Genomic DNA, 18,631 nt, shown 5'->3' on the forward strand with positions numbered 1-18,631 from the left:
TTTGAGATCACGCTGGGCTGGGATAGTTACTCCTCTGCTATTCCAGCCAAGTATTTAGAAGGAATTTCTGGCCAAGCACCAGTGAAAGAGGTGGCAGAGGAAATTACAGGATTCTCTTCAACAACCTCACAAAATTCCAAGGAATTTCCTCCCAGTTGCTCGTTACTGCCACCTTCCAGTAAGAAATGCAGGAAGTTAGGAACATTTGTTGCCTCATACAAACATTGCACAAGGAACTCAGGCTCTGAGTGGCAGCCCTTCCTATCTCTAACTACAGCCCTACACTGTGGTTTGCCAGGAAACACCAGAGAGCAAACTAAAATGTCACAGCAATGCAGAAGGTTCCTGCTGGAGGATGATTCACAGGGCTGTTATAGAATGATAGAATCATAGGATGGTTTGGGTTAGAAGGGAGCTCAAAGCTCCTCCAGCTCCAACCCCTGCCCCGGGCAGGGACACCTTCCACTAGAGCAGGTTGCTCCAAGCCCCTGTGTCCAGCCTGGCCTTGCACACTGCCAGGGATGGGGCAGCCACAGCTTCTCTGGGCACCCTGTGCCAGCGCCTCAGCACCCTCACAGGGAAGAACTTCTCCCTTATATCTAACTTAAGTCTCCCCTGTGATGATCTCCAGAGGTCCCTTCTAACCCTAATGATGCTGTGATTCTATGTACCCTACTTGCCAATCCCTCTTGCAAAAGTTAATATCATTAATGTGTCTTACTATTCCCAATACTCCAACTGAAGCTGGAAGCTCAGAGATGATGGGAATAACTGTAGCACCCCACTGAAGCCTTATTTTCTTCTTTTTCTTGCAGAACAAAGGAAAAAATACTCCAACTCCAACATCATCATGCACGAGACATCACAGTACCACGTGCAGGTGAGTATAAATGAAACCCTACAGGGAGCAAGGCCAATGCCGGAGATGGATGTTGGTAACACAAAGTGTTTCATTGGTCCTACACCTTCATTATGCCAAAGAGGAGGTGGGAACCTTAGAATAAGCAAGAATAATTCTTTAAGGTCCCTTCCAACCTAAACCATTTGTGATTCACACCCTAAGAGGCAAACAGCAAAGCTGCTTGAAACTTCATGTTCCTGGCTCCCTGCTGCCGGTAGGAATGCTTGTCTCCCAAGTGTCCCCAGCCAGGCTGGGTTCATACTCTATTTCCAGCCCCTGGACTGTAGGACATACCTTCAGACTTGCCCATCTGCTGTAGTTTCCCTCCTTGAGGGAATTACCACCATAGTCCTGCCAGCCTGGACTGGGCTGAGGCCACACAAGTCCTCTCAATCACATAATACTGAAGCTTGGATCATCCAGGCTTCTTGTATGATTTCTTTGAGCCCCAAAGGGTAGGAAAGTAAAGAGCGCACAGAGGTGGAGCACAGGGATTTCTGACCACAGACACTTTGTGAGGAGACAGTTCCTCTCCCAAGACTGACCCCACTCCTTCCCATGAATGAGAGGTTTCAGCTGGACTGGATCCTCTCCATTCTCTCCTCTCACATAATGCCTGCTCTAAAATCCATACCAGCTCTTCTGCGACCTCTTATGTCCCTGCTGCTCTCCAGAGTTCATTATGGATGGCATTATTTGAAAGTCCAAGCAAAGAGTCTCTGGTACAGCTCAGATCCTCCCAAGGCTACAAACAGCCACGGCACAGCTCTGAACCCCCCCGAAAACCCTGTAACAAAGCTGGGTACAGCCTTTGGTGGCTTCTCCCATGACACAGGTCACCCCTGGCCATTGAGCTGCCCCTGCCTGGGATCCCACATGTTTCTTTGAGCTGAAGAGTGGGAGACACCCACATCAGACACTCTGTTCTGGGGATGGGGAGAGAAACAGACCACTCACTGCTGCTGCATGTCCAGTGTGTGACTTGTGCCAGAGGCTCACAACTTACTGGTTTGACCCCTTTCCCTTGCTGGGCTCCATCTAGAAGCAGAGTCTGGGGACACTGAGGTCAGCAGCTCTGTCCTCTTGCTGTAAGGTGTGACATGAGCATGGGAGGTCACTGCCTGAAGGACCTGCTGTAGAGCTCAGTCATTCAGCCAGACACTGTCATTGCAGCCTGCAGATGGGGAACCACTGGTGAAAAGGGAGGACAAGAATGATCAGTAGAGCCTGTGAAGTTGGGTTCATTACACATGCACCTCTTTTCTACTGTAAATTTAAATTGAAAATGATCAATGAAACTAATTATCAAAAATTTACTTCCTTTCTGCATAATCAAGACTCAGCAAATGAAAGTGTTTAGTAACTGGGGGGATAATGGGAGAAAAAGATGTTAAAAAGACAAGGGAATTCTATACAAGGAAACAGGAAATGGAGCTGCTGTTGTCCTCCCTTCCCCCTCTTCATTTGAAGAGCAGTGGGAGCTGCCATCCTTCATCACCCTGTCCTTCAAACCCCCCTTGATCAGCACAGACAGGTTAAACACAGGGCTCCCTCATCTACCCATACAACAGAGCCCACATGGACTATCACCTTTCAGCCCCCCCCAGCTACTGTGTCCTCTCAAGTAACCCAAAACCCTTCAACCACAATGGGAACTCAGCCAAATGCAGCTCCCAGTGTCACAGATATCCACTCAGAGAAGAGGAGGCAGCCTGGATGTCCCAGGCCTGGCAGCCCCTCTAATGGAATACACTAGCACTGACCACTGCAGGATGGAGGTGCCCATCTGAGGCCAGCTGGACCATTCCCACTGCAAACTGGGCAAGGAGAGAAAGGAAAACATTTTAAGAGGTTCATATAGGAGCATGAGCAGCAGGTCAAAGGAGTGACCCTGCCCCTCTATTCTGCTCTTGTGAAACCCCACATGGAGCATCATGTACAGTTCTGGTGACCCCAACATAAGGACATGGAGCTGTTGGAGCAAGTGCAGAGGAGGCCATGAGGACGCTCAGGGCCTGGAGCAGCTCCTGTATGGAGACAGGCTGAGAACATTGGGGCTGTTCAGCCTGGAAAAGAGAAGCTGCTGGAGACCTCAGAGCAGCTTCCAGTGGCTGAAGGGGGCTACAAAGATGCTGGAGAGGGACTCTTCATCAGGGACTGTAGGGACAGAACAAGGGCTTTAACCTGCCAGGAGGGAGACTGAGATGAGCTCTGAGGCAGAAGCTCTTCCCTGGGAGGGTGCTGAGGCGCTGGCACAGGGTGCCCAGAGAAGCTGTGGCTGCCCCATCCCTGGCAGTGTTCAAGGCCAGGTTGGACACAGGGGCTTGGAGCAACCTGCTCTAGTGGGAGGTGTCCCTGCCCGGGGCAGGGGTTGGAGCTGGAGGAGCTTTAAGCTCCCTTCCAACCCAAACCATTCCATGATTCTGTATTTAGTAGGTAAGGCCCTCTCTTCTCTGGTTTGAAGTCCCCAGTCCAGCAGAGAGCTGAAGTCCATGGTTATGGATGAAAAAGCCTGTTCAGTTGCTTACAATGAAACTTAGACATTAAGAAACACTCGCTTGGAGAGAGGCCCTGGCCCTGCCACCAGCCCCACAGGCACTCGTGGAAGCAGAGAAGGCACTTTAAACACTGACACGTTCATGAATTCCTCATGAATCATGCCATATGCCTCCCCTTTGTGAGTCCTCACCCTGAACTTTGACCAAGGAAAACAGGATTTCAGCAGCAGCAGCGAGATAGGAAGAAAAGTTTCCTCACATGAAGCATTTTGCACCCTTTAAAGTAATCTACAAGCTGATCAAAGTTTAATAGTGGATGGAATCACTGCCCATTCTGACAAAAGGCACTATATTTGATGATCCATGTGGATGAAAAGGGGGTTAATGGGATAAGTCAAAGACTCTCCCTCTCATTCCACCCATATCTAAAGGAAATGGAAAAGAGGAAATACTCAGAGTTAGACACGTAGCTTTCCCCTCCATGAAAACGAACCTAACAGTAAACCCCAAAGGAATTTATGAAGCCTATAAACCTGCCTTTAAGATAATAGAAGAGATAAGAATGGCTCTCACCAGGTATAAACCAATTCCCTGCACTGCTCGGAAAGCAGAGGGTTTGTCACCTCTGCACAGATAGTGTTGACTTTGTGAATACCTTTCCATGCACTGTTTTACCATCACACACACACCTGAGCATGTTTCTCAAGCCTGATTGCATGGCTAATCTCAGCCTTCAGCTCAAATACCTGCCAGGAGTGTTATTTGGCCACTGCCTCACCCAGTACTTTGCTTAATGAACACAGGATTGGGTCTGACACTCTGCAGTGTTTATCCTCTTCTCTGCTCTTTCCAGTCCTTTGAATTGGTCACCACAATTCCCATCCACCCAATTCCCACCATCACATCAACCATCATGTTTAAATACTCGGCCATTTCTGCCTGTCAGGGCTACCAGGGCTTTAAATCTGAGCCTTTCCCCCTGCATCCACCTTGCCTGGAGCTGACTGCAACTGTGGTTCTTGCTCATACTTCAACGTGACTGTCCAAGGCCCTGTGTACCCCCAGGTCCATCTGCTCTGTATCAGACCCCAACATTCTCAGCCTCTCCAAGGTCCCTTTGTAACCTGTTCTTGCTGCAGGATGGTGCTGGTTCCCTCCTTGGTGCTGGAGCAGGGTCAGCTTTTGCTGCCTCTTAGTCTGCTTCCTGCTTTGTATTCCCTGGGCTTTTGCAGGTAGAAGGATCTTCCTTCCCAAGCAACACTCTCACCCTCCTCCATTGCCCACTGAGGCACATGCTGATGGTGGACACAATCCTGTGGTGTGTTCCATCAGCTCAGGAGCTGAGGCTGCTTCTGGGAACAGAGAGGTTTGCCCTCAGTCCCTTCTCCTTCTCCTCATGCTTTGTAGCTCTTGCTTGGTTGTCTTCTGGCACAGAGACTGCCCTTGTGCCATGGCTGGACCCTGACTCCTGATACAGCACCAGAAAGAAACTGCCTGAAGCCTAAAAAGGTTATGTCTGATCACTGGGAGAAGGCATGAGGACAAGGGATCAGAGGGAGAACATCCACAGTACCAGAGACTCCAAAGAGCCTCTCCACATTTCACGTCCATCTGTGGCTCGCTTTAAAACACACCCCATTTTTCCAGCTCCTGCTTTGGAACCAGGCTGCAGGATTTGTGCCTCAGACAAGCAGGGGTTTCCACTGCCACCAGCCGCAGGAGCACCACGGGCCAGCAGGGCCGTTCTGGGGTTGAGGCACTGTTGTCCCCAGCCCCATGGCAAATATCTGCTCTACTGGCAGTACCAGAGGGCTAATGCACTCCACAGACTGACTCAGCAGCAATGTGTTACCCTGATGCTATTGAGTAGGGGAGGTGGGATGAGGGGGTCATGCTGGTGGATGGGCCACTGATATTCCAGGGAAGAGGAAGAGCTGGACCTGGCCTGATAAACCTCCCAGCAGCAGGCCCTTGGATCAGGCCTATGACTTGTCCATCCAAAGCCTCCCACCTTTCTCTCCTGGAGAAAGCTGGTTACAACAGGGAAAAGCTTCAGCTGCTTTCCCTGTTGGGCATGTTCCTCCCTTCTCCTCACCAGGAACACAGCAGGGCAGCACAGGGAACAAGGTGAAACAGGACCATTTCCTCTTCCTTCCTTTCCCTTGTTATCACTGTGGCCTGGCTGTGCTGTCACTCACACAGGGACAACTGCAGAGGGTTCCCAGCTTCTCCTGCCTCACGGACCGTCTCCCCGTGCACAGAGAGCAGCATTCCCTGCACTGGCTGCTCATCAGAGTGGAGGGAAATAAGTTCCCTGGATTTCTGGGGTAGCCTTCACCCACTGCTGGGGCACACACACCACTGGGATGTGACACACTTCCTTCTGCAGCTGCCTCCCTGCTCAGCATTCCCCTCACATGGAATTCAACTGCTTTCAGTTTGGCAAGTGAAGCTTAACTCCCATACTGAAGCTTCCAAGCCGGTGTCAGACAAGGACTAATTCCTGCATACAAAGCACCTGCGCGGCTGGATGGGGGCCAGAGCTGCTGAAGTGACATACAGGGAGATAAATATGGGTGGTGAAACTCATCATGCTGCATCACAACACCCAGCTCTTTTACCACCGTGGCCAGGCTGGTGCTAACCACCAGAACATACACCTTCTACAGCAACTCTCTCCTGCCTGTGCTCTAGGGAGCAGACAAAGAGGAGCAGAAGCCTTTAGAGATGGTCTCACACTAACTCACACCAGCAAGTCTTTTTCACCTGTTTTTTCCTCCTTGCCTCCCCCACCCCACCCCCCCCCAACTCCAGCACTTGGCCACCTTCATCATGGACAAGAGCGAGTCCATCGTGACAGTGGATGATGCCATCCGGAAACTCATCCTGCTCAACTCCAAAGAGAAGATCTGGACACAGGAGATGCTGCTGCAAGTGAATGACAAGTCCATCCGCCTCCTGGACTGCGAGTCTCAGGTACCAGAGCTCCCCAAAGAGCGAGATGTGGGGTGTAGCCTGAGCCCTTCCCATCCTGCCTGGGAGGGATGTTTGTAAGGAACCCAAATGAGGGTGAATCTCTACTAGAAGCCACTCCTGGGCGAGCAGGACTAATTCAAAGGGCAGGTAGGTGTGAGGTGATTTACTCACAGCTCCACAGTGCAGATACTCCAGGTGAAAGATACCTTCAGGCTTTCTGTGGGAGTGGTGCAGACTTACAGGTCCACAGAGATACTCGGAAGGCATAAACAGAGAGGGAAGGACATACAACTTGTATTAAAACCACACACATGATCACCTGCCCAAGAGCAGTGCCCTGTTTTGACAGGCAATACACATACACTTGCATAGGGCACCTAATCCAAATGGAAAGAGCAGGCAGGTGGTGGGAGAGCTTGCTCTGATTTGAGCAATGAGAAACAAAAGCCTATTAGCCCAAGGTCATCCAAGGACACAGTGGGAGGGTGCAGCCCTCACAGAAAGCATCTCTCCTCCCAGTGCTCTGCTGGGACACAAGAGTATTGCTGCAGGCAGAGCACAGCAGTAAGGTGGTGGTGAGCAGCAAAACTTGCGCAGCAAAAGTTCCTGTGAAGTCTCAGACTGGGCCCCATATTAGGACCCACAGGAGAACAAGAGCTCACCTCTGCCATCCACCTCTCTCCTGTTCCACAGTCCCACGCCACCTTTACATGTATCTTTGAAGAGCCCAGCAAACCACTGTGGAGAAGCACAAGCTCTGCCAAGTCTCCCTCCTCAAGCAGGGATCCCAGGAGCTCACACAGGGGACCATTCTCCATCAGTTCAGTAGTTCCCCATTGCCTGACCCCTTCCTCTTCCTTTTGCAGGAGGAGCTGGAGGACTTCCCCCTGCCCACAGTCCAGCACTGCCAGACGGTGCTGAACCAGATGCGCTATTCCTCCATCCTCCTCCTGGTGTGCCAGGATTCAGAGCAGCACAAACCTGACATCCACTTCTTCAACTGCGACGAGGTGGAGGTGAGCAGAGCCCCCCTTGCTGGTGTGGAATGGAGAACAAACTGTGCTCCAGCTCCTTCCTCCTTCACCTGCTTACAGCCCTCAAATCCTTCCAAAGCAAAGCCCCTAAAACATCCCTGTTTTGTCTTTGAGGCGGAGATGGTCCATGAGGACATTGAAAGTGCCCTGGCAGACCACAAGCATGGGAAGAAGATACGGCCACAGACACTCAAGTGAGTACTGTGGGTACTTGAGACCTGGCAGATCGAGCAGTTTCCAAGTTTTCCTGACTTTAATAAGAACCCAAGGAAGTTTCTTCCTATTCTTCTTAGGCAGAAGCTCTTCCTTGTGAGGGTGCTGAGGTGCTGGCACAGGGTGCCCAGAGGAGCTGTGGCTGCCCCATCCCTGGCAGTGTTCAAGGCCAGGTTGGACACAGGGGCTTGGAGCAACCTGCTCTAGTGGAAGGTGTCCCTGCCCGGGGCAGGGGTTGGGACTGGATGAGCTTTAAGGTTCCTTCCAACCCAAACCAGTCTGGGATTCTATGATACAACTGGGAGTAAAGAAACCCATTTACAGAAGCCTCTGAGACAGGATGAGCACTGACAGGGTGGTTCTGTGTCATTTTCCTTGCAGAGCAAACCAGGAAAAGATCAGGCAGAGACAATCCATCCTCCCGCCACCACAAGGGCCGGCTCCTATCCCGATCCAGCACGATGTGCGAGGCTCAGCGATGAACAGGAACCGGGTGGCACCCCCTTCCCAGCACGATCCAGGTACTGGGAGCACTCAGCAGGTCTGTCCTGGGTACAGGGGACTCCCAACCCTCCTGTAGTGGCCTGCAGTCACCTCAGGCCCTGTCCTGCCAGAGCACAGGGAAGCCCAGTGGGGTTTCACTGGGTTGTAACAGACACATACCTGAGGCACAACATTTTGTTGCCTCTCTGCTGTGCTTTATGATGCTAAAGATCAGCCACAGCAAATACTTGTACTCACTGGGCTCACAGGAGGCATCTTCTGCTCAACCACAGCTCAACAAACCAAAGCTCCTTTAAACTCCTGGAATCTGGAATACTGAAATTCCCAAAATAGCTGAAAGCCCCTCAGAAAACTGAGCCATCACACGAAGTTTGGACCAGGCACCAGTGATCATAAAAAGACAAGACAGACCTGGTCAGAAAGGCAAATTCCTGCCTCTGCTCACTTGGCAGGAGCCAAGATTCACCCTCAAATCAAGCAGTTGGCATGAATTCCTCTGGAGTTGAGTGTGGAATCGCAGATGTGGACTCACCTGCATCATGTGCTGATCTAAAGTCCTATTCCAAAACCATCCTGACTTCAGCCTCTTGGAGCTGGCTTGAGAAACCTTCTATTTCTCTTTCAAGAAAGAATTAACAGAAATAAGCTGCTGGTAACAGGAGTAAGCTCTGAAAAAGGCTGAAATTGACTACAGTGATGAGCAAACTGTAACCTCTCATCATTGCCCATTGCACCACCTACTCTTAGGATCAGTTTCCAGGTTCATGGAAAACATGCCAGGAGGATACTGTGAGAAACTCCAAACACCAGCTGAGGAGAGAAAACACACACTTCCCAGGGATGGGATCTGAAGCAGGGCAGATGCTCAGGCCTCCCACACTGAGCCTATTGCAGGGCCAGTTTTGGTTAATGAACATAAGCTCTGTGCTTCAGAGCTGCCCCATCCCTGGCAGTGTTCAAGGCCAGGTTGGACACAGGGGCTTGGAGCAACCTGCTCTAGTGGAAGGTGTCCCTGCCCGGGGCAGGGGTTTGGGACTCTATGGTCCCTTCCAACACAAACCATTCCATGATCCTATGATCACTTCTTCTTTGGAACACACCTTATGGCTGCTTCTACACAACCTGTCAAAGCTATTCACCTCATCGTAACGCTTACAGATGACATAGATTGTTCAGTGGTCCTTTGCCAAAACTGCCTCCCCGGGTCTCCCACTTGATACCCCACTGTCCCAACACCTCCTGTCCCAGCCCTTTCAAACCCCATTTCTCTGAGCTGACACATTCTTTTCACAAGAGGCAATCCCTGAATTGAATGGAGCCTATTTTCAACTTCAGAGTAAATACATTTTCTCTCTCTCCCTTCTCTGCAGACTATGAGCGACGAGGCTCCGGCTCCCACGACCACGAGGAGTCCCGAGCCATCCTAGCACAGAAGATTGAGAAGGAAACGGTGGGTAACAAGCACAGTGCATGGTCAGTAGGCAGGAGGAGGGAGAAGAGAGGAGGGAAGCAAAGGGCTCTTCCACTAATAGATACTTAATGCACAGTCATTGCTAAACTGCTATCTCCTGTGCATGAAGATAAGGTGACCAAAAGCGAAGCTCCATCACTGGGTTGGGTTACAATCCCCTTTGCTGATTTCAGCTCTGCTCCTCCCCAGCCCACAGTCTGGTCTTGGGGTTGTTTTCCAGCCATCCATTAGCAGGGGTCACTTGTCACATTGATAAGTACAGCCTGAGGCACAGCTTTGTGTTTGGGAAGTGATGAATTCAGCTTAATTCCATGCCTGGATTCCCTATTCCTGCGCAGAAGTGAGGCAGGAGCAGAGCAGCACACTCAGGGATTCGGGCTCCCTTTCATTTTGCTTTGTTGCATTTGTGTCCTCACAGCAAATCCTGAACTGCACTCTGGATGACATTGAAGTGTTTGTCGCCAGGCTTCAGAAGGCTGCAGAGGCGTTCAGGCAGCTCAACCAGAGGAAGAAAGGGAAGAAGAACAAGAAGAAAGGGCCAGCAGGTACATGCAACAGCTAGGAGAAACAGGGAGCACAGGGGCATGGATGAATGGCCTGGATACCCATCCCTGGCAGTGTTCAAGGCCAGGTTGGACAGAGGGGCTTGGAGCAACCTGCTCTAGTGGAAGGTGTCCCTGCCCGGGGCAGGGGTTGGAGCTGGATGAGCTTTAAGGTCCCTTCCAAACCCAAACCATCCTCTGGTTCTATCAAGGTTGGAAGGAGACCTCATATCAAAGCAGAAGCACAGCTACACCACCTGGAAGGTGCTGGTGGTCTGTGGAGACCTCTCACAGAGAACACAGAGCCTGGGGAAGCTTCCAGCACACAGAAAGACTTTTGGCTCTTCCTGAACCCTTGACTTACAGTAGTTCTAGCCTCAGCACCCACTACTGCCATGTCTTCTGCATGTCAGCAAGATGAATCCTTCCTGAACAGGGATGCTCTAATGACAGTGTCTTTCTCTCCCCCTTCCCATGCAGAGGGTGTGCTGACTCTTCGAGCGAGACCCCCAAGTGAGGCCGAGTTCATTGACTGCTTCCAGAAAACCAAACTGGCTTTTAACCTCTTGGTAAGACACAGAAGGTGTTTTCATCCCATGCAGTGACAGGGCTTTTCCTCACATACAACAACCATTTAAAGTGACAGTTGAACTAAAACCACCATGAAGGGACAAAGGTGTGAATTCTAGACCCTTCAGAATCCAGAACACACCTTGTGCAGGTTTCTGAGGCCAAGTGGGGAACCTGAAACTAGAAATAAGGTCCAGGATGGGACTGAGCAGCCAGGGGCCTGCATTGCCTGGATCCCTTCACAGACACAGCCCTGCCTCAGAGCATTTGTGAAGCTGTGAGTGTTCAAGGCCAGGTTGGACACAGGGGCTTGGAGCAACCTGCTCTAGTGGAAGGTGTCCCTGCCCGGGGCAGGGGTTGGAGCTGGAGGAGCTTTAAGGTCCCTTCCAACACAAACCAGGCTGGGATTCTATAAAACAGCTTCAAAAGGACCAATTCTAACATAGAGTATGTACCTCTAAGCAGCAATCCCTCCCTGTGACAGGAAAGAGAAGGCAAAAGCAGGCTGGGGTTAAACTGGGTTTGCTTTCTCTTTCCAGGCCAAGCTGAGGAAGCACATCCAGAATCCCAGTGCTTCAGAGCTGGTGCACTTCCTATTTGGGCCACTGGAACTGGTAAACCTCATTCACTGGCTTCACTGTGAACTCACTTTGTATTTCTGATGGTGCTTTCACACATACAGGCAGCTAAATTCCATGGAAGAGTTAGGAGACAGCTCACAACTGGCTAAAGGTGTCTCAGAAAAGTCTAGAAGCAACGTCACCAGTGGTTCTGGCCTCTGATCCGATTTCCAGCTTCAAGAAATCCACAAATCCCAGCAAATAGGGATCTTTCCACTCCATTAATAAAGAACAAAAGTGTGAGCCAGCTGTGGTTCCCAATGGGAATCTGCCCAATCTCACCTTCAAGCAAACATGGCTCAATATTTGCACTGAAAATAGGAAGGAAAAATCCCAGCTTGAAAAAGAAGCCAGAGGGACACAGAAATTCCAAGTGATTTTCCATTTCCTTAAATGTCAGCTTCTGCTGTGTCCTGTCTCTAACAGCAGCTGAGATTTAGATCAGGCCCTGCTTTGACTCCAGTAGAAACTCTTGTGTTTCTCTGAAGTGCCCAGTCTTCTTCAGTGATTCCATGATCTAGGTTGGCATTTCCACTAGTAGCCAGCAGGGCCAGGGCAGGGACTGTCCCCCTGTGCTGGGCACTGGTGAGGCTGCACCTCGGATCCTGTGTCAGTTCTGGGCCCTCACTGCAAGAGAGACATTGAGGTGCTGGAGGGGGCCAGAGAAGGGCACCGGAGCTGGAGCAGGGCCTGGAGCACAAGTGTGATGGGGAAGGGCTGAGGGACCTGGGGGGTTTAGTGTGGAGAAGAGGAGGCTCAGGGGGGACCTGATCGCTCTCTGCAACTGCCTGACAGGAGGATGGAGCCAGGAGGGGGCTGGGCTCTGCTCCCCAGGGATGGGCCAAGAGGAACCAGCCTCAAGCTGCCCCAGGGCAGGTTTAGCTGGAGCTGAGGAATAATTCCTTGCCCAGAGGGTGCTCAGGCATTGGAACAGGCTGCCCAGGGCAGGGCTGGAGTCACCGTCTCTGCAAGTGTTCACACACCATGGAGCCGAGGCCTCAGTGCCAGGGATTAGTGGTGGCTTTGGCACTGCTGGGGTGAAGTGTGGACTTGATGAGCTTAAAATGACTTTTCCAGCCTGGCTGATTCTCTGATTCCTGAGACAACTGAGATGATCTAAGGATCAGCTGCTGCCAAGAGGACTTAGGCCACCCCCAACATGAAGCCTTGTCCTCTGGCTTTCATTGTATACCTTGGGGAACGTAGGAACTATCTATTTATTTGCTTTTTCTTAATAAAGTCAAGCATTCCCAGTGCAGTGTTGAGGATAAAAGGGGTGCTGAGGCAATGCAGGGGCCATTTTAGGTGCCAGGAAACCAGGAATTTAGTTGATCTGTGTGGTGAAACCTCCCCCTTACAGATGAAGGCAAAGAGAACTTTGAAAGCATGTCTAACGTGAATCAGCCTGGTCCTTCGGAGTGGGCACACACAGAGACCTCACAGCATCAGAGCCACTAATTCTTGTGTCTTCGATTCATGTTCCTTTGTGTGGACGCTGGGTTGATATCTTGAACATTCCCTAGAAAACCTCTCCTGTTTGTGTGTGTCTGTGTGTGATCCAGATCATCAATAGCTGTGGTGGCCCCGAGCTTGCCAAGTCTGCTGTCAGCCCTCTTCTTTCCAAAGACGCCACAGATTTCCTCCGAGGACACCTCACACCAAAGGAGATAAACCTCTGGGACTCACTGGGAGAGGCATGGACCAGATCCAGGTGAGGACAGAGCTACTGCCACACCAGGGTCCCCAAGAGAAAGGCAGAGGGGCTGCTTGATGTCACAGCCATGGCAAGGGGTCAAGGATGACCCAATGCCGCCGGTGCTCCTCCCTGATGTGCTTTTGGAGACATGATCCTTGTGAATCTCACCACATATTCCCGCTTCATGTCCTAGAGCTGAATGGCCCCGGGAAGCAAATATCCCCACCTACATCCCCAAATTCCGCAATGGCTGGGAGCCACCCGTGGAAATCTTCCGTGGAGCTCCCTGGGAAATAGACATCGGACACTTGCAAGAGGAGGTTGGTCTGTGCCCATGGTTATCTTCTCTTTCCTTCCCTCTGCCTCCCCCTTTTCAGTGTGAGGTGGGCTGTGGAGTTTGTGGTGGGCTGTGACAAGTAGTTGGCTCAAAACTCAGTTGGATCTAATGACTCCAGTTAAATAGGAAAGAAAATAAGGACAACAATGATCAGCTTCAGCTCCTGATCAACAAGAAATAGGATACAACACTATAATATCTTCCAGTACCTAAAGCGGACCTACACTATATCCAGAGAGGGGCTTTGGACAAGGGATGGAGGGACAGGCCAAGGGGAATGGCTTGAACCTGCCAGAGGGGAGACTGAGATGAGCTCTGAGGCAGAAGCTCTTCCCTGGGAGGGTGCTGAGGCGCTGGCACAGGGTGCCCAGAGAAGCTGTGGCTGCCCCATCCCTGGCAGTGTTCAAGGCCAGGTTGGACACAGGGGCTTGGAGCAACCTGCTCTAGTGGAAGGTGTCCCTGGCCGTGGCAGGGGTTGGAGCTGGATGGGATTTAAGGTCCCTTCCAACACAAACCTCTGTTTGAGTCTATGATAACCAAGCCCTATGGATACAGGTTTGCCTGAAGACCATTTCTTTGGTGCTCGCCTCATCATGACCAAAAGCTTCCAGACCTCAATTCATCCATCGCTCTCCTTTTGTCCAGTACAGCTGTGTCCTTTCTGGTAACACTGACTCCACTTTTGCCTTCCCAGCTCTCATCAGCCAATGGATATCCTTACCGGAACTCCTCCCTCAAGCGTGGCCAGAGCCCTGAGCAGACCCAGGCTGTGGATGCCTTCAAGCAGAACGTAACTCAGCATGTAAATAGGTACCGTACCAGCACTCACGTGTAACCTCACAAACACACACCACAATGTATCACCCCACCAGGGTGTTTTGGCATGTGGTAGGTAACACCCTGCCATTATTAATGCAGACTTGATAACCACATCAGGGAACTCAAAGGTTACTTATATCAACAGTCTGCTTTTCAATGAGCAGCAGGTCCACAAGGACATGGGTTACGTGTGATTTCCACCACAGGAGGTAAAAATACTGACTGACTACATTAGTAAATCAGTAGGTCTTGTTTCATAACATCAGCCCACCAAAGTAATGTTAAAGATCACGTGCCAAAGACACTGTGCTTCTGTTCTGCATGTGTTTAAAGGAGTTAGCATCCATCCATCCATCCCAAAGCCACATGGCTTGCACAGAAGGCACCTGCTCATAGTACAGAGGAATGTACTACGGTACATCCAAGCTTTCCAACACTGAAAAGCACAGCCTGACCTGCCTGGAAAACATTTCAACTGAGGAAGCACCAGTTCGGTTCTCTGGAGGCTGCAGCTCCTCCTTTTGCTTTGAGACACAACCAAAGGGAAACACATTCAGTAGAGGCTGAATAAAACAAACGTGCTCCTGGTCTTGCCCACCTCTCCATCAGCAGACTGGCAGGATGCCGATTTCAGACAACTCTTTTTAATGGGATAAATCTAGAAAATGGGGAAAACCCTTTCCCCTTTCTTCAGAAGTCTTGGGAAGTTCAGTTCCCAGCCCAGCACCAACCAGGCCACCCTTTTGCCTCAAGCTTTTTCCCAAGGAAAAGACTGTTTCTTTGTAATTTAAGCAAATTCTCTGCCCTGCTGCCAGTTTTCCATCACCAGTTACTCAGTGGTCTAAAATCTGTATGAAAGTACTTTTGGTTCAAGGCTTTGAGGGTTTCACCTGTTTACATGAACTTACGCCTTGGAGATTTCACAAGATCCAAGTTTCAGGCAGCTCTTCCCAAACTGAAATGAACCCTCTGCCATACTCCACTGCCAGGTCAGACCCAGCAAAGCCCTTAGCCAAGAACTCTTCTGTAGCCAGCTCTGAACTGGGAGAAAGCCTTCAAGCCACACTGGTTTTCATGGGTTTATGTTCTCATCTAAAAGATTTATAAGCTCAACTACTACAAGAAAATTCAAATTTGTAGCAAAATACCTTAAATCCAGTTATATCAGTAAAACAACTTATTCTTCTCATTCACCCATCAAAGGTCCTGGTGGGACCATTAAATACTACAAACACAGTATTGAAAAGGGAAAGAATTATGATAAATTCTCCTCTCTAATTCCATGTTTCTCAGTGAGGTTATGAAAAATTAGGAGAACTCAGTTTACATGAGAACATAACCTGCCAGAGGGGAGACTGAGATGAGCTCTGAAGCAGAAGCTCTTCCCTGGGAGGGTGCTGAGGCGCTGGCACAGGGTGCCCAGAGAGGCTGTGGCTGCCCCATCCCTGGCAGTGTTCAAGGCCAGGTTGGACACAGGGGCTTGGAGCAACCTGCTCTAGTGGAAGGTGTCCCTGCCCATGGCAGGGGTTGGAGCTGGAGGAGCTTTAAGGTCCCTTCAACACAAACCACTCTGGGTTTTTGTGATTCAAGTCTGGTTTTAATAACTGGTAGACAACACACATGAGGAAACATTTTCATCTGTTAGTCTCAGCACAGGCAAACTATAAATAGTAGTTTGAGTCCCAAATACAATCTAGCAGCGTGCCTCTTACCAAGGTGACCATCTCCCTGAGACACCACCCAGTGTAACTACAGTGTGGGCACATGGAGGATTAGATGAGGATCTCTCCTCTCCTGGGTAGGCGTTGCACCTTCTTATCTACCTTTCAGACTGACACACCAAGAGTTCCTTATGGGTAACATTTAAGAAAGAAACTGTCAAAGGCACTGAAATAGATGCTAAAATTAAGAATGTGCTTTGACACCTCCTCAGCCAAGTGTGCCCAGATGTTTGCCACAATGACAGTTGGGACAGACACATCTCCTGCTCTACTCAGGCTTCTTTCAGAGTGCACTGAAGTAGTTTGCCAACCCTGAGTCCCTGTATTAGCAATAATAGCCATGCATCAGTACTTAATGCCTACTTACACCAGGGATTTTAGCTGCAAAGAAGTGTCATGAAAGCCCCAAGCAACATTACAACCATCAGCAAAGGTCACTTGTGTAAAATCCAGGTGCCTGCAAAGTACACAGTAGCCTCAAACTCCTCATAACTCGCCTCTGGCATCCAACAGAAAAAGGAATTCCCATCTCCCCCTCCCCACCTTCAGGGTAAGGCCACCACTCCCATTCCTGACTGATGGATTCAACCTGTCTGAAAGGCTGCTCCTCCACTGCAGACTCACACCTTGTGTATTGCACATGGCTGTAACTAGAGCAAGAGTTGTCCCAAATCAAACTCCATCACAGGCATGATATCAAACCACTGAACCAGTGCTTTCAAACCTTATTCACACCACCAAAAGCCATCTAATGAAGACAGTAAAATGAACTGGAGACAGGATGGGCTGTCTTTTCAAAGCCAGGTTTTACAGGCACCTCAGAAACAGCCCAGAGTTTCCACAGCTCACGGATTTAAAATCACTGACCAAACCCAAGAACTCAGCAATGGAAAACCATCAGGTTAAGCTCCACAGCACTGGCTTCACAACTCAGCACAAACCAGAGGAGAACCTGGCCCCATGCTGCTATGCCCACCTTGAACACAGCACCCAGGGGTCTTCTGCAGCAGGTAGTAGCTGTGCAGGTTGCAAGTCAGAAGCAGAAAGCTCTATAGAAGGTGCATTAAAGTAGTTCCTCCCTGCCCTTACACAAGGCAAGGGAGTTTTTCCACACTGCAAACATTTCTGGGATTATAAAGTAACTTCTTAGTTGGAGAAGGAAAAGGTGAGATCTGCAGAGTTTTCCTAAGCCAAGCAAAAAACATGGGATAAAATAAAGCAGTTGAGTTTGGCTTGAAGGGAACCTTTCATTCCACTTTTCCACCAGCTTTTACAATCTCTCTCCTCATGAAAAGCCAGTTAAACATTGAAAGCCACATATTCCTGTGTCAGGAATTCCCAAGCAACATATTTAAACACATTGCTCTTCCCCCAAATGAATCTTAGAATAGAAACATTTAAACTCACTTTTCCTGAGAAGCTGCAGATTCTGTGTCAGTAGCTCAGCGTTACCTGATGGAAAACCACAGCTTTCCAGTCAGTTCTACCTGTATTTATCCCCAACACTACCTCCCCCAGCACTGGGGCCTATTTCTCCCCTCTCTGGCATAGAGAGCAGTTGTTTCCACTTAGATTGGGAGAGTTTCCCACTAAATTTCTCCCAGGAGGTGCAATCAGAGCATGTTGCTTGTTCTTCATCAGTCTCCCCAGGCCTTCCACAGCAGCACCTGACAGGAGAACACTTTTCTTCCACTCTGAAAGCAGCAGCCTCACAGTTCCCCATAAGACCACGAACCAACAGCCCTACAGCTTGGTGTGTGTGTGTTTGTTCCCAAACATGGGATGTTTTACTAAAATAAGGGGTGAAAATCATCCTCAAAGTAGAGGAGAAAGGGGCACTGCCCCCTCCTAACACAAGCACAGCTGACACTACCTGCCCTGCACGCAGTCATCACTCCTCTTCACCAGTGAACCTCCATTGCCTTAGTTATTAGATGGCTCTCCATTAAGCCTCCATTTTTCCCTCCTGCAGGAATTTCGAGGCACAGGGAATGGCACCACCAAAGAGATATGCCAAAATCCGCTATGACTTCACCGCACGAAATGCCAACGAGCTCTCAGTGCTGAAGGATGAAATCCTGGAGGTATGTGGACGTGCTCAGGAAAACTGGGCCCTCATCCCTTTGCCAGGAACAGGGAGAGACCTTGAGATCCCGGCAGGTCCCAGCTCATTTCCCCTTGGTGTTTTCTGAGCAGTAACATGAAGTTTCGTCAAGCCTAAGCTTTACCATTGAGCTGGAGCAGGCTGGGTGAGCACTGGGTCAGCTCAGCTGGAACACATCACTCACAGGAGGAAGGAAAACAACTCACTGCAGTATGTTCCTCATCCACCTTCTGGTTCATTATTACCACTCTGCCCTCCCTAGGGAATTATTTTCTATGAAAACATACTTTTTCATAACCTTTCTCTTATCCCAACACTGCTGGCAGCTGAGGAATGTAGGAGATGACTTGGTCTACACACCAACTAAAACAGATCTGACTGGAGACAAAGACTTCTGTTCAAAACTCGCAGATCTGTTCAAACCGTGGCTAGAATGAGGAATATGTTGGGTCTTGCCAGCAAAGCTCATCCATTCTGGGAAGCTTACTTAATATATTAAACAATCATTCCAGAGCCAGGCTGAGAGAGCTGGGCTGGGGCAGCCTGGAGAAGAGAAGGCTCCTGAAGGGGACACCTTAGAGCAGCTCCAGTGCCTAAAGGGGCTCCAGGAAACCTGGAGAGGGGC

The 18,631-nt window shown here is 50.0% G+C and overlaps 1 protein-coding gene across 1 annotated transcript in view; it reads left to right on the forward strand.

Moving 5' to 3' along the window:
* Positions 1 to 815: 815 nt before the first annotated feature.
* EPS8L2 (EPS8-like 2) overlaps positions 816 to 18,631 on the forward strand; it is a gene marked incomplete at its 5' end in the record, with an annotated part of 23,918 nt that continues 6,102 nt past the window's right edge. The window contains 13 exons of the mRNA XM_010014047.1: positions 816 to 880; positions 6,214 to 6,375; positions 7,242 to 7,391; positions 7,524 to 7,603; positions 8,004 to 8,143; positions 9,497 to 9,576; positions 10,016 to 10,142; positions 10,620 to 10,708; positions 11,249 to 11,323; positions 12,892 to 13,040; positions 13,219 to 13,345; positions 14,057 to 14,172; positions 17,875 to 17,986. Coding sequence (XP_010012349.1) covers positions 816 to 880; positions 6,214 to 6,375; positions 7,242 to 7,391; positions 7,524 to 7,603; positions 8,004 to 8,143; positions 9,497 to 9,576; positions 10,016 to 10,142; positions 10,620 to 10,708; positions 11,249 to 11,323; positions 12,892 to 13,040; positions 13,219 to 13,345; positions 14,057 to 14,172; positions 17,875 to 17,986 — 1,472 coding nt within the window. The remainder of the gene's footprint in view (positions 881 to 6,213; positions 6,376 to 7,241; positions 7,392 to 7,523; positions 7,604 to 8,003; positions 8,144 to 9,496; positions 9,577 to 10,015; positions 10,143 to 10,619; positions 10,709 to 11,248; positions 11,324 to 12,891; positions 13,041 to 13,218; positions 13,346 to 14,056; positions 14,173 to 17,874; positions 17,987 to 18,631) is intronic.

Source organism: Nestor notabilis, unplaced genomic scaffold (assembly GCF_000696875.1).
Source record: "Nestor notabilis isolate BGI_N333 unplaced genomic scaffold, ASM69687v1 scaffold12924, whole genome shotgun sequence".
Classification (NCBI taxonomy): Eukaryota; Metazoa; Chordata; class Aves; order Psittaciformes; family Psittacidae; genus Nestor; species Nestor notabilis.